General features: G+C 42.6%; 1 protein-coding gene and 1 long non-coding RNA gene across 4 annotated transcripts; one reads left to right on the forward strand and one right to left on the reverse strand.

Moving 5' to 3' along the window:
• The first annotated feature begins 1,514 nt into the window (after nucleotides 1–1,514).
• Nucleotides 1,515–13,784, forward strand: GPAT4 (glycerol-3-phosphate acyltransferase 4). 3 transcript variants are annotated; one of them, XM_053463063.1, is made up of 13 exons: nucleotides 1,515–1,593; nucleotides 3,113–3,914; nucleotides 4,050–4,119; nucleotides 5,868–6,159; nucleotides 6,378–6,452; nucleotides 7,154–7,243; nucleotides 7,873–7,966; nucleotides 8,049–8,164; nucleotides 8,678–8,733; nucleotides 8,997–9,082; nucleotides 9,678–9,806; nucleotides 12,575–12,654; nucleotides 12,744–13,784. In XM_053463063.1, exons 2-13 carry the CDS (start codon nucleotides 3,750–3,752, stop codon nucleotides 12,850–12,852), a joined length of 1,362 nt encoding a protein of 453 aa, XP_053319038.1. In that variant the 5' UTR covers nucleotides 1,515–1,593; nucleotides 3,113–3,749; the 3' UTR covers nucleotides 12,853–13,784. The 3 variants fall into 3 exon arrangements, with proteins under 3 accessions (XP_053319038.1, XP_053319039.1, XP_053319040.1); XM_053463064.1 differs by having other exon boundaries at nucleotides 1,523–1,593; nucleotides 3,140–3,914; XM_053463065.1 differs by lacking the exon at nucleotides 1,515–1,593 and adding an exon at nucleotides 1,620–1,665 and having other exon boundaries at nucleotides 3,140–3,914.
• On the reverse strand, nucleotides 1,866–3,120 carry LOC128490939 (uncharacterized). Its single transcript, XR_008353993.1, has 2 exons — nucleotides 2,921–3,120; nucleotides 1,866–2,071 (listed from the first exon to the last, which is right to left on the reverse strand). It is a non-coding gene; the product is annotated as an uncharacterized LOC128490939 (long non-coding RNA).
• Nucleotides 13,785–14,923: the final 1,139 nt, after the last annotated feature.

The following is a 14,923-nucleotide window of genomic DNA, read 5'->3' on the forward strand; positions in this document are numbered from 1 at the left end:
ACAATAAATAAATAAATAAATAAAAGGGATGGCAGATATAAGAATTCGGCACATGTATTGTTAAAGACATGTTTGATGGCAAGTGATTGAGCTGGTTACTGTCCCTTTAAGGCACCGCTAGCCACCCGCTATCGCCACACTACGACATCATTGCAAATGACATGTTCTAGAAAAGACACGGAACGCGACGGAGACCTCTTGTGTTATCATTTCAGGCCACACTATTTTATACCAGCAAATACACTATGTGGACAAAAGTATTGGGACACCTGACCATTACACCAACAGGGACTTTGATGACATCACATTCTAACTACAGCGACATTAATATGAAGTTGGTCCCCCTCTGCAGTTATTACGGCTTTCACTCTTTTGGGAAGGTTTCCCGCCAGATTTGGGAGTGCTTCTGCTTTCATTTATTTCAGTGGGGGCACTTTTCTGTCACTGATCGGCCATGGAGGAGGAGGGCAGCTGCTGCCCTGCCCCGGGCTGCAGGGTCCAAGTCTGCCCTTTCTAAACAATTTTGAACCGGCACAGGGAGACAGGAACGCATCGGGTCACGTTCCGTTACATCACGCCACCCTGTGGTGAAACCGAGGCTGCTCACGCAGTGTGCGGGCAGCTTATCCTAAGGCTGCAGGAGCGTTAATAAAGTGTGTCTGAGAGGGGTATATAGGTTTGTATGTATGTGAGCATGAATGTCTATGCCTAAGTGAATGTGAGCATGAATGTCTATGTATACGAGTATGTGAATATAGATGTCTATGTATAAAGATATGTGAGCATGGATGTCTATGTGTAAGTATGTGTGTGTGAGCATAGATGTGTAAATGGTGTATGATGGAGTGTGTGTTAGCACAAGTGGTGCGAGAGGGAGGGTGTGTGTTAGAATAAGTGTGTTCATGTGCGTTAGTATGTCTAAATCTGTGTAAGTTTATTTACATATGTGCGCCAGAGTTTATGTTGGAGGAGGGGGCGAGGGGCAAAGATGGCACAGAGAAGCTGTTTAGGGGGAAGGATGGCACAGATGAGCTGTTTGGTGGTTAGGATGACACTGAAAAGCTGCTTAGGGGCAAAGGTGGCAATCACAAGTTGTTTGGGGGCAAAGGCGGCACTGTGGGACTTGTTGCTTTGTGAAGTTGGGAGGCCTGGGGCCCTGTGGTTTCTAGTTACGCCCCTGCATGTATATGCTGTGTAAATGCACCTCACAATAACCTCTAGGACTGTAGATACTGTGATAAACTCACATGCAACGCCAGAAGTGGGACAGAGGGGTTTGGATCTCATAGAGGTACTGCCTTTCACATAGAGGGACAATTGGGAGGCGTGCTTGTTCCAACCATTGTCCATTCTTTCTTGAATACCTAAATTCACAACCTCCTTGCAGTACTCCTTTCCTACCACCAGGAGCCGCTCTAGTTTTCGCTTTACGCCGGCGCTGACCCTTAGCCGCTCTGCCCTGAACACTCTCATCTTTATTGTGAAATTAAGCCGTACGGCGCGGACTTGGCTGACGAAAGGTGACGTACTGACATCATTCGTGACGCTGGGTGCGCGGAAGGTCTGGGGAGGTGGGAAGAGCGAACATTGGGGGTAAGAGCCGGTTTTCCAACATATGTATTTCTCATTTACTGCCTCCACAGAGCCTATATATGTGCGTATAGGGTATGTATGCATTCATGGGGCGGTGTATGTGTGTGCCTGCTGGGGCTTTGTACATCAGTAGGGACACGCCGTACAGTATATACAACACGTAATGCTATTTTAAATCATCTATCTATCTATCTATATATGTATATATGTCTGTGTGTGTATATATATATATATATATAGATATAATTACACAAAAGTGTGTGCTGTGTATGTAGAATCTTGTTACATAATTAGGCATTTATTACAGATGTGCCCCTAATCATGCGTTACCTTTAACTATTTGTTAACTTTTAGCTGTAATGTCACAGGCTGATTGGTAGATAAACTCATCACGATTGTAAGCTTGTGAGCCGAGCTCTCTCCACCTGATGTATCGGTTTGTCTTAGTCTGTCAGAAGCGCTGCGTAACTTGTTGGTGCTGTATAAATAAAAGATAATAAGCGAGGCAGCCTCCCAGCAAAGGTGGCAGAGGTTAATATAGCGAGGATATACTGTGTGTGTGTGTATATGTGTATATACATATATAGGTCTTTACAGTAAGGAGAAAGGGGCAGACTAGATGATCTTATCTGCCGTCACGTTCTGTGTTTCTATTCAGGTTAGCTGTCTTAACGGTGATATGTATTCTATATGTTACATACCGTACTGCGCTGAAGCAGAATAGAAACATATGGTCTGACAGGCAGAGAAGACACGTTCTGCCCATACACTCTCAAATAGTGAGATGCAGACAGACATGCCGGTATTAACCCTTCGCATCACTTATACTTGTGCTACTGTATTGGTAAATTGTCAGCCCGATGAGCACATCCTGAGCAGCAATAAATGTGTCGAATCACTTAAAACATGGGCTGTTTTTGTAGAGAAAGAAAAAACAAAAAAAAGACCCCCCCCACTTCTTAATTATTTTCTGCTAAATCTGCCTTGGGGAGTTGGTTTTTTATTCCCCAGAAGTGCTTCGCGTAGCTAATGAATCTTTTGTCAGCACAGCTGCAGCATATGACTCCATGGCGGTATGTCAATAAGTGTGTTAAGCGAACGGGATACGTTTTAATGCTTAAGCCGCTTCCTTCAACAAATATTAATTTATAAAAAATATAAAATCAGCTCATATAATAGTCAATATAAGTGTTACATGAGCATATTGTGCTTATCCACCCTTTCCCTGCTGGATCTATAGTTCTATAAACTCCTTGGTTACGTTTTCCAGTTGGAGCTGTTTGTTCTCTCGTACAGACGCAACTATAGCCTCGTGCTATGAGCTCACCTGATGTCATGCAGCATCACGCACCGTCTCGCTTACCACCGTCACATTCTTACAAGGACTTTCCACGGGGAAAGTTGAACTTCTCCGTGCGTTAGGCTGCCAGTTTTCCCCTCTCTCTTAATTTCTTTGTGTTTCTTTTCCCTCTGTCGGTTTCTCTCCTCTTGACCCTGGGTCTTGGCTGCTCTCCCTTAGCCGGCTGTCTGTGTCTGTCTTTCTCAGGCTGGCACGTATTTGTCCAGGAGGAGGAGGAGGGCGGCAGAGCTGCAGCCAACGTATGACGAGCCAGTAGTCCCACACCTACAACCCGACCATCAGGAGATGCCTGTGCTTGGACGAGCTCAGATAAGACTGGACTGGAGATTCATCGCTAACGACGGGCACCCAGTATCGCTGCGCATTGATGAACTTTACTAGTACCTACTTTTTGCACCTTACAGAGGAACACTGGTGTGTCCCGACAAACATAGCACTTATGAAGACTCAAATAGTATAAGTTTCTACTCTACAGAAGTGACAACTTTTTGGGCACCACATTAAAAGGATACTGCCCCAGCGGAGCGAAGCATTATAGAGTGGGGGCTGCACTTTACTAGAAGGCACTTTGGAATCTCGTAATACCTGCAGGCAACCGGGATATTGCCTGTGAGGACAGCTGGCGTGGCACAGGGTTTAGGATTCTTTGGAGTCTAATATGGGTACCATGAAGTGCCCTTCTGTATTAACCCTAAAGAACTAAGAACACGGTTACCTGGGAAGAAGACAAATCCTGAAGTCCTAGGTTTGGTTCCTGCTCGTGTTCCCTCCTCGCCTCCCTTCCCCTTGACACACCATGGGTTTCCTGCTCCCCTTTGACAATGTGATATGTAACCTTTTGGGACTGTCCCTCACTCTTTGGTTCACCCTCCTCCTAGTTTTTATCATTGTTCCTGCTATATTTGGGGTTTCGTTCGGCATCCGCCGCCTTTACATGAAGACCTTGCTCCGTATCTTCACGGTGAGTTTCCTTTGGCTTCATCATGTTGCTTCTATGCATGGCTTTTGAGTTCGGATAGTGCATCCTTTAGCCCTTTGAATTTGTGTGTAAGAGTGTTCACCTTTAACTTTTGTGGCTTTTTTTTATATCCTACAGTGGGCAACTTTACGAATAGAAAGAGGTGTAAAAGAAAACAGCCACACGCTCTATAAACCGCTTACTAATGGTATGTAAAATAAACAGGCATTCATACAAAGACATGGTACACAGGGTAGAAACTATAATTGTTTTGGTGATGGGATTACTACATTCTATATATATTTTTTATTAGTCAAACATCCTGATTCTTCAGTACATAATTCATTTCGTAACAAAGTGGTTAAAATTTCCAAAAACCTGGATATCCTCCAGCATTGCTTTTACAGTCAATAGTCATACCGTGACCTGTGTAAGTTAAGCTAGATCACAAAATCACTTCTGTGGCATCAATCTTTTTCTTTTTTTTTTTTCCTCTAAATAATGTTATATGCTGTCATGAACATTAACCCATTAATGACCAGTGACGTACCAGGCACATCACGGAAAAACAGTCGATTTACGACCAATGACGTGCCTGGCACGTCATGGTGTTAAACAAGCTCAGAAAGCCATCCATGATCGCTTTCTTAGCTTAAATGCTGTTGCTGTAATGTGCATGGAATGGGTTAAAATACCAGCATTTGAAATACCTTGGGGCATCTAGTTTTCTAAAATATATGGTTTGATGAGGATAACTTGCTTTGGCTGGCTTCAAAGATGTCCCGAATAGCACATGATCAGATTTTGGGGAAAAAATGGTTTTGAAATGGCAAATGGATAACAAAACATAAATTGTTGGCGCTATATAAATAAAAGATATTATTATTATTATTTCTAAACTCAGCACCAATAGTATTATCTATTTAGCATTTTTTTCATTAGCTTTGTAAATGAGTAAAAGATTTTTCAAATAAAAAAATTGAGAAAATATTGTATTTTTAAGTAGGAAATTAGATGATATGATAAAAAAAATGCTATCTGCAGAAAGCCCTTCTTGTCCTGAAAAAAAACAATTTAGTGTTAGAACATCCTCGGTCCCAAAGGGAAAAAAAATAAAAACCAGCCTGATCCTTAAAGGGTTAAGGATACATCATACCTTGATGTCGTGTCATCCCAGCTTTGGCAGAGTACTTAACGCCATTGTTTGAATGGCCAGCGATGCCCACTTTGTTCTTTTTAGGGTGCAGGGAAGCAAACATGCGCCGTGTCCTCCCCTAGTGGCAGGGTTTGGGAATGCACCCGGCTTAGGACCTTGGAATCAGCAGGGACTTAGTGGAACTGCGAGGCTGTGGACTGCTGGCTTTAACACCTTACTACACCAAATAAATTAAAAAAGTGATTTAACCAAGTGTTGAACTTTCCACTTACTGGAATTGGAATCCAAATGTTGTAGGTTAACTTATTTTGAATAATTCTTACTGCTTTACTGCAAATCACTTATCAGTATACAGACCTTAAAGCACGATTCAGAGATGTTCTGTACAAACCAATTACTAATGATTGCTGTATAGGTAACCCTTTAAAAAAACAAAAAAGTGCATCTGTAACTACCTATATACCAATACAGCTTCTGCGTATACACCGACTAGAGCAGCCGTTCGCGAAGAGCTATACCAGCTTACGTTTAGAAGGCTCCAAGCTGTCACCGATAACCTCTAACATTCACATCTACATAACAATTGTCTTCATTTTCTTTAACCGTTGCTTTAGAAGATTGGCTGAGAGTACGTGATACCTGGGGCATCTACTGTCCCTTAAATGAGATAGATAATGTTATATATGTTTTAGACGCAGAGTACATCACTGGAGCTTATGTACTAAGAGCAGTTTGACTGTATTTGAAATCATGCTCTGTATGTTACGCTAACGGTATGCATTTTCCGCTTTAAAATGCAGGCATTATCGCTAAGGAGAGGACATCCCTGGAGAAGGGCATCTCAGAACTGCGCGGCAGCGGGCGCTCCTTGGATGGCCCCGACTTTGAACTGTCGGACATGTTTTATTTCTGTCGGCAAGGCATGGAGAGCATCATGGACGATGAGGTGACCAAGCGCTTCTCGGCAGAGGAACTGGAGACCTGGAACCTGCTGAGTCGAACAAACTACAACTTTCAGCACATCAGTTTGCGTCTTACGGTGCTGTGGGGGCTTGGCATGCTGGTCAGATACACCTTCCTGCTGCCCCTCAGGTGACTGCTTTTAGCCGTGGCTGTGCCAGCGCTGTGGTGGGTTGGCTTGCTGGGCTGGATACCCATCTTTCTGTCCGTTAGGTGACGGTCTATGATGTGGCTGTCTGTGCCATCTCAGCATGGGAGTGTTCATCAGACACCCCTTACTACTCGGGTGTAGAAGTGCTTTGCTGTTTTATCTGGATTCCTAACGTTGCGCAATATTCCTTTTTTTTCAGGATCGCTTTGGCTGTGACGGGGATTGGTCTTCTGGTCTTTGGCACCACTGTAGTGGGATATTTGCCTAATGGACGGTTAGTATTCCACCATTCTGTCTTTTTTTTTTTTTTTTTTTTTTTTTTAAGGCAATGCCAGAAATTCATTAATTTTTGGTAATAAACTGTCTCTTTGATCTTCCACCTACTATCCATAAATAAATAAACCCAGATTATAAGGGCTACTAAAGTGAGTCAATGAATAAAGTGAGAGAGGAATACGACTTGGTAAGGTCTGAGGGGTCTAAATATGTGTCGTTTTCAGGAAAGACATCAGAGGGCATAGCAGAGACATCCAAACACAATACGATTTAATTAAAAAGTTATACTTTAAATCAGAGGAAGATGACAAACATTGTACGATTAAAGGGTTAGACGTTTTAGATGCAGTTTAATTACTGTGAGGGTGAAGGAATGAAACATTAATGGGGTACGAATAATGCCGTCCTGAATGTAAGACGTGACCAAGGGCTGAATAAGTTTTACAGAAAGCTGTAAATTCGCAGACGCCTTATTATATGAACCGCTCTTTTATAAATTGTCTACGGATTATTTTTACTTCTTTGTCGTCTCGCAGCTGCTTTCAGTAACTCAGCTGGAAATTGTGTTGTTGGAAGGGAACTTATTCTCTTGTTGACGGCCGGGATACGCTGTGTTTGTTTTGTGACAATTGCTTGTTCATTATCTCTAGATTTATGCGATTTATTATTGTATGCATACAAACATGTGTGTCTTTGTAGGTTTAAAGAGTTCCTGAGTAAACACGTACATCTCATGTGTTACCGGATCTGCGTGCGCGCTCTAACGGCCATCATAACGTATCACGGCAGGTGAGTCCCTTTCCGTCGAATCTAGGTCAGGGTCGGTCCGAAGAGGTGATTGAACTTGAATAATCTCTGGGGGTCAAAGTCGGTGACTGCGGTTAGTTTCTTGTTGCCGCATGACACTGGACATATGTAAAAATAGGCAGCCTGGGGCAAAGTTCTAAATGTTGAGCAGTCGCCTTGGAAACTAGTGGAATGTCAACGATTACTCCACTTTGTATGACCTGGAGTTGGGATTGTGTCCAATAGAAACATTTATATTAGATTTCTGTCTTTTTGTAACCCGGTTTTGTGGTGGTTAGTATAAATGTCATTCATAAGACACAGCTATGTCCCTTTTAGCGCAAGTTTAGAATGGCAGCCCACCCCACAATGAACTGGATTCAGAGCTCTATCCTAGTCATAACATTGACGGAGAAATGTCTAAAACAAGAGCCTCAAGCAGCAGGGTCTGGGCACTCGTAAGGTTAAACATTTGTCTGAGATCTGGAAGCTGTAAAGCTAAAGTGAGGTCAGCTCATGCCAGGCACAAAGTGTTCCAATGATTTGTTTGTGGGGTCAAAGATTGACGTTGCCTAGTTAGCTACTTTGTATAGTCTTTCAGCCGTAAAATGTTGTTGCTTTGTCTACAACAGTGAGAATCGCCCGAGGAAAGGCGGCATCTGCGTGGCCAATCACACGTCCCCCATCGACGTGATCATCCTGGCCAGTGACGGCTACTATGCCATGGTTAGTTTTGGTCTGTGGTGTTAATTGGTGGATGGGAAGGGTTAATGTGCTTGGTCAGTGACATGTCTGTTATCGCATACAGGTAGGACAGGTCCACGGGGGTCTGATGGGAGTCATTCAAAGAGCCATGGTTAAGTCCTGTCCACACGTGTGGTTCGAGCGCTCTGAGGTCAAAGATCGTATTCTGGTGGCTAAAAGGTAAGACCAGCGGGAGTCTTCGTATTAACAGCAACGTAGCAACAAAGAGGTTGTATAGAAGGTAAAAATACGAGTTGGGTTTGTCTTCAAACTGCATGAACTTCTCAGGTGACAAATCATCCATGTGCATAGAAATAATGTATGTTTCCTTGCCAATTTCCTAAACCCCCTCAAATATAAAAAATTAGCCGATTCTTATCTTGCTGGATGTACAGGCCATGATGTACACTAATTTAAATATAAGAGATTCCCATAGGGTATTTAAATAATCATTCATATTTCGCAATCTTTTGTATGAAATGACCCCAAAAAGGTCTCAAAAGCACTTTTTTCCACTCACTTTTGGTCTTAATATTTCTCTTTGACTATGCATTTTGTTCATAGTTACTGTGGTGAGAGGACTCTTCATCGGGCTCGAGCGGGTAAACCCCTGCCCCGCTTTCTCCTCTCCTGTATGTCTTGTCACCTCTTACTGCTTCTTACATGTCTCGTTTCCTTTGCCTTCTTCCTCAGGCTCACAGATCACGTACAAGACAAAAGCAAACTGCCTATACTTATATTTCCCGAAGGTAAGCCCCAAACTAAGGAAAGTCAGAAATATATAAAAGTTTATAGCTGGGTTTTTGAGTATTTTCCTGAACATTTCTGGGTTGGAGAAGACAAAGTTGGTTTCAAGATGCACTAAAAAAATTTCATATAGCTTGCATTAGCCGCGTTGTTTGGCAGCAGCCGCTGTCTGTATTTTTTACCAATGCCGTTATCAAACATGCCGGCATTGTCAAGGTGTTTAATGTATAGTAGATAAAGTCACTAATTTATGTCTCACCCCAAGGTACCTGCATTAACAACACCTCGGTAATGATGTTTAAGAAGGGGTGCTTTGAGATCGGTGCCACCATTTACCCCGTCGCTATAAAGGTGAGAGTTTTGGGCATCTTTCATACAGCCTCTTCTTCAACAGAGTTCGACAATTTTAATAAAAACTCTAATGAACGACACTCGGAAAAACTCCTTACTCCGTATGGGAATAATAGCTTGTCTTGTGTGGAAAAATATTTGAATTGCGGGATTAAATGGGAAGAGAAAAGCTGGAAGTGTGACTGTGCGGTGGGATGAACTCGATTTGCGTTCTGTGGTGAAGCAGACACACCAGAAAATGTCATGTATGTAAATGTTTTTGCATATACATTCATAACATTGTGCGCGCTACATATAATGTATCCTGTCATATGAAACGGAGAATTCTGCCAAATATAACTATTTTATCAGTAAGTATTAGAGACGGCATTCCTGTTCTAAAACCACGTCCAATGTTTTCTAGGGATCTGTTTTGGTTGAGCCCGCTGTCACGTGGCGTGGGTAGCGTACTAATAGCTTGTAGTCTTGGTTTGTGAATTCATTGAAATATTATGTTACTGAGCTACAGCCTAACACATGGAACGTTAGATAAGCTAAGCGACCATTGATGCCAGGTAAGCCATGGTCACGCTGACGGCTCTCCCGTTTTTTGCAGTATGACCCTCGTTTTGGAGATGCCTTTTGGAACAGCAGCAAGAATGGAATGGTCACCTATCTTCTGCGAATGATGACGAGCTGGGCCATAGTGTGTAGTGTTTGGTATCTACCTCCCATGACGCGCCGGGTGAGCATGTGTGAAAGTAGTTCAGAAATCCCATTATTCTTGGAATGGCGTCTGAATGAATGGGAATCGTGGGGATTGTAGTTAAATTATCGCTTGACGAGTGTGGGTACCCAAGGTTTCTCAGATGTCTTCAGTATGTTGTAGCACAAGGCTCGGCAAACCCTGGCGGGATGGTGACTTGCAGGACAAGGGGGTAAAACCTTGCCAGGGCTGCTCTTGTGAATCCGGCACCATATTTGGGTGCTGTGAGGTGCCCAGCGAGGTCACTTAATGCACGATATGTGACATGTGACATGGCTGCCTCTTCACCATGCCCCCGAGAGAAAGCATAGGGTGCCGGATTCACGATGGCAGCAGATGAGCAGCGGTGCAGCAGGTCTGCATGAGGTAGGAGTAGTGTATGTGAGTGTGTATACTTCAGTGCCAGAGGAAGCGTATGTGTAATATATATACCGGATTATAAGACCCCCCCCCTCAAAATTTGAATGTTAATTTAGAAAAAAAGCCTGAATATAACTTTTGTCATAGAAGTCCCGGCAGAAGTTGTCTTATATTAGAGCAAATACGGTATGTGAAGCAACACAGAGCTGAGAAACGTATAAATTAGTCATTGTTCTTATTTGGAGAAAATAAATAAGTAAAAAAAACTTTAGTTTAGTTCTGTGGAAAGTGACAGATCTTCTAACAACTTACTCGGAAAGCTCTATAAAGACCCGAGAAAGATCTCTATCCGAAATGTCGGTGACTGAGAGGGGAGGAGTCCCAAACACATTGCAATGTTTCACGCTTTATATTTTTGTGCCAATATATAAAGTTTATTAACATGGATATGGTTTAATATGAAACCTCGAAGGAATTTAATCCTTGACAGGTACACTAACACGCAAACAGGAATAATGGTTAAACACACCAGCTTGAGTCTTTATGCTGTAAAATACCCTTTGTCATGAAGGGGTTAAACTGTGGTACTGTGCAAAGTGGTGCAGCAGTGAAGAAAGTTGTGTTTTATGTCGCATTGCCCCAATATACGTCCCTTAACTCCAGACCAGGGGTAATATATGGTAATATAGGGGATCTTAGCACGATATTTTTACTTACCAAGAGGGTGGTAGATAAGTGGAACAGTCTCCCAGCAGAAGTGGCAGAGATTAAATTCCCTCACTGTGTTAAACATTCATGGGATAGGCATAACTCTATCCTGAATGTAAAACGAGATCAAGGACTGATTAAGGTCTGAGCCGCTACATCAGGAAAAATGAGCAGACTAGACGGGCCGGATGGGTCTTATCTGTTGTTCTGCGTTCTTACATTCTATTGTTGAATGTCTTTGCGTAATGTTATGTAAAAAATAATATTTTAAATAATTCTTGAAATAAATTGAAATCTGAGACCTGCATTACTTTTCACTTATGTGCTCCTTAAAACCAAAGCCTTGGCAAGGACGCTTCTAGTTTAGCGTTTGGGGAGTTGTAGTTCTGTGACGGCAGGAGAGCCCTCGGGTATTACCTTCATCCTGACCGGCCTGCCGGCCGATAGATTCTTCACGCAGAATAAATCCAAGTGACCGTTCACCCACCAGCTTCTCAGCGTAGACAGAGAGGTTGTTGTGAAAGAAACTAGCTTATCTATTACATATTCTGTAAACACTCGGAGGAATGCGTCATCCTGCGCCGTTTATTTACGACACCGGGGCTGAAGAGCAGTTTTCAGCTTCAAGGCTTGTGTTAAAGTAGACGTACAGAGAAGGCTTTGTTTGTCATCCTAGGAAGGTAATGTGACAAGGAACTAACCCAAGGACCGCATCCCATCAGATATATTAACTCGGGGACTGCAATCACTTGTTCTGGGCATGATGGTTACTATAGAGGGCATATGTCTGAGTAGAAGGTAGGATTAGAATACTTACAGCCTTAGAAGTGTACAAATCTGTAACTTATTATTATATTATTTCCAATCACGTATATCTAGGCTGACAAATGCAATAAGGGCATATGCTAATGTAGTAAGAGAGTTAGAAGGTGGGATTCTTATCTTCAAACGTATAAGTATGTGAGTTCTTGTTAAAATGTTTCCAGTCTCGGGTAGAAAGGAGTTTTTAAAAGATATTGTGCCGTTTTTCTTTTTCCCCCCAGTTCTGTTTTTTGCGTAAAATGTTTTCAGACAGCTGCATATTAGCAATTTCTATGTTCTCGCTCCCAGCCCAATCCACTGAACACCCCGACTCCTTATCATACTGCTTGTGGGAAACAATCGAATGGCTCAATCACCCAGCCAGGCATTGGGGCCCATAATAGTCTGTAGATGAATGGCTTTGTCAACATCGCCATAAGGAATCAGCTCGGTGGTGTTTGAACAGGTCGCTCAAGAGATCACATGACCGACAACAATGGCGGCCTCCAGGTCTGGAGATAAAGAAAGTTTCTTGGAACAGAATTAGATAAACCCTGGGTTTTAGGATCAATGAGAATTTCTTTCCCCAGGACTGTTGCTAGAGTCCCTCCGCTGGGTGCCATGGAGGAGCAGCGGGGAACGTCCTGTGTACCCAGCCAAGTCCTCTAGGCACAGCAGACGGTGTCAGGGCCCGCTGGTCTGCGGCCTAAGATATTCCAGCACTGGATTTTATGGAGTTTATTTAAGATTTGTTTGACTCAAAAATAGGTTAAAGAGCTACCGTGCTGTATAGCGTCTAAGCGTATAGCGTATGTAGAGGTAATGTGTTCTTGCGGATCCGAGAAGATTCTGACCTGTGACTTTTAACCTTTTTTTAGGAGAACGAGGACGCCGTACATTTTGCCAACCGGGTGAAATCGGCAATAGCTCGGCAGGGAGGACTTGTTGATCTGCTATGGTGAGCTTTAGATCTGTCCCTATCTTTATAAATGTGTCTTTTTGTTTGTTTTGTTTTGTTTTTTTGACTGTGGTATTCCTGTCTTTCAGGGACGGAGGACTGAAAAGAGAAAAGGTCAAGGATGTTTTTAAGGAGGAGCAGCAGAAACTGTACAGCCGTCTCATCGCCGGAAACCATGAGAACCGCAGCCGCTCCTGAGCCGTAGCATCTTGGAAGCAGGCTCGTGAGCTGCGCTGCTGCTCCATAGTCACGCCAAGGAGACACCGAGCCAGAGGAACCTAAGCCATGGAGCGAGGGCTGAGGGAACACGAGAATAGGGAATTCAAAAGGACATCAAGAGCCAGTCTGGATTTTTGTTTTGTTTTTTTGTTTTAGTACATGAGGGGCTGAGGCATGTAACCAAGAGTAAGGGGGCCCAGGAAGCGCCTTCATCAATTGTTTGCAAAGTTGAGAGGTCCTGGGAGCTGCTGCCACATCACAGGCTCATAGAAGATTCTGATGGCGTTCACCTTAAATCCACCAATGAAAGCTTCAGAAAGTATTCACCGCTCCAAGTTCAGAAGGTTGACGGTGACCACATGAAATCTGTTACGTAGAAGCTATAAGTTACTCTGAGGTCAGCAAGGATTGTATGTTACGTCTTCTATGAGGATACTGGGTTTCCGTGCTTCTGAAGCAACGGGCCAACGCAAGAAGCAAGACTGATCACATAAAACATAGTCCTGAATCTAAGACTGGCAATGCTTGCAGCTGGCATTGAACACAAACCCCCAAAAAAGCTCATCTGATGCAAACACTACGCCGAACCCGTACGTGGCCGAGACCCTTCAGAAGCAAACCTTCTCTTCCAAGGCAGAAACCCCACCTTCACGGCTAAACCCTAACAAACCCTAATCTGCCACCATCTACTACGCCTTTTGGCATCTCTTGGCCAGGAAAGGCTGTGGTGGTCTCCACGGAACATTCAAGCCAAAAAAAGGGGGATTAATGATGCCACGATATGTTAGATCCTTCCAGTTCCCTTATTCGTTGAGACATGTGCCTCCCTTTCTGACTGTTACACCTTGTCCTGCATGGGCCACCTTCCTTGTTTTTGTTTTTATAAGGTCAATAAAAATATCTTACAAAAACATTTTTGCTTATTTTTTTTTGTACAATTGCAACAAATTTCATCATATAAGTAACGCAGAAAAAAACTTAATCTGAGGATTACCTGCTTTTTTTTCTAGCCAACCTGTAATATGTAAAATATGACATAGAAGAATTTTCCTACAGCTGTTGTATATTAGTCTGTCCGGGTGCGAGGAAGCAAGCAAATGTTGACGGCTCACCCTCAGCTAATCCAGTCTTTTAACTTTTTGATAGTATTTTGTATAATACTCCTCTACCGAGCAGCGTTAAATACTAGTGTTAACATCGTATTTGTATATTAACAAATATCTTCATTTAAAGTACTAGTGATTTTTTTTTTTTTTTTTTTTACGTTGCTATGGTTTCTATGACTCAAAAATACATAGGTAGAGACGGCAGGAAAAAATTGGCCTATCTAGTCTGCGTGCGTGCGTGCGTGTGTGTGTATATATATATATATATATATATATATATATATATATATATATAATATAGATAGATATATATATATATATATAAATAATATAGATAGATATATCACAGGGATTTTTTTCCTGTAAATATAGATAAAATGTCAAAATTATTTATGAAAAATTATAGATAATATAAAGATCAGCCGAACAATATGGAGAAAATATTTTCTCAATGTTTAGTCCAATATCTTCTGACATTAAGAAATGTATGTCGGTGAACGAGGAGGGTAGTTTGTTGCAAAGCCCAGGGATTACATAACTGGGGAATAACGGCGGCTACTGAGATGAGTGGCTTGTTGAGCCCCGTGGCGTTCCCGTATGGCTTATAAACCGACGTAGTGCCGCTCTCTGCCCAGGCGAACCTTCAATCCAACGTAAAACAGATCGCTGGGAAATTCAAACCAGTCAAAAAATAAAATAAAGCTTTTTTTTTATGTTGTTTTCTAGGTGTACTGTGTTTACTGCTCCTGCGTTTAATATGTGATCAGCGCGTTGTGTTGTTACTTCGACGCGCCAGAGACTTTCTCTATGACGCAGGAGCGCAGCAGATGTTTAATCTGCTAGAGAATAGCATTGAGAACCGCCAGGTACAGAAGGTACGGTTATTGAATAGTTATTTATTTAGGATGGAGAAAACGGGTAAAAACAGGCATTGCGCCTTGTTT

The sequence above is a fragment of the Spea bombifrons genome, chromosome 4 (genome assembly GCF_027358695.1).
Source record: "Spea bombifrons isolate aSpeBom1 chromosome 4, aSpeBom1.2.pri, whole genome shotgun sequence".
In the NCBI taxonomy this organism is placed as follows: Eukaryota; Metazoa; Chordata; class Amphibia; order Anura; family Pelobatidae; genus Spea; species Spea bombifrons.

Bases quoted from the DNA above. Each gene is read 5' to 3' on its own strand.
- GPAT4 (XM_053463063.1), top strand. From the start codon at position 3,750: ATGGGTTTCCTGCTCCCCTTTGACAATGTGATATGTAACCTTTTGGGA. The intron at 6,160-6,377 runs GTGACTGCTTTT...CTTTTTTTTCAG, and splicing joins ACCTTCCTGCTGCCCCTCAG to GATCGCTTTGGCTGTGACGG. The intron at 9,083-9,677 runs GTGAGAGTTTTG...CGTTTTTTGCAG, and splicing joins TTTACCCCGTCGCTATAAAG to TATGACCCTCGTTTTGGAGA.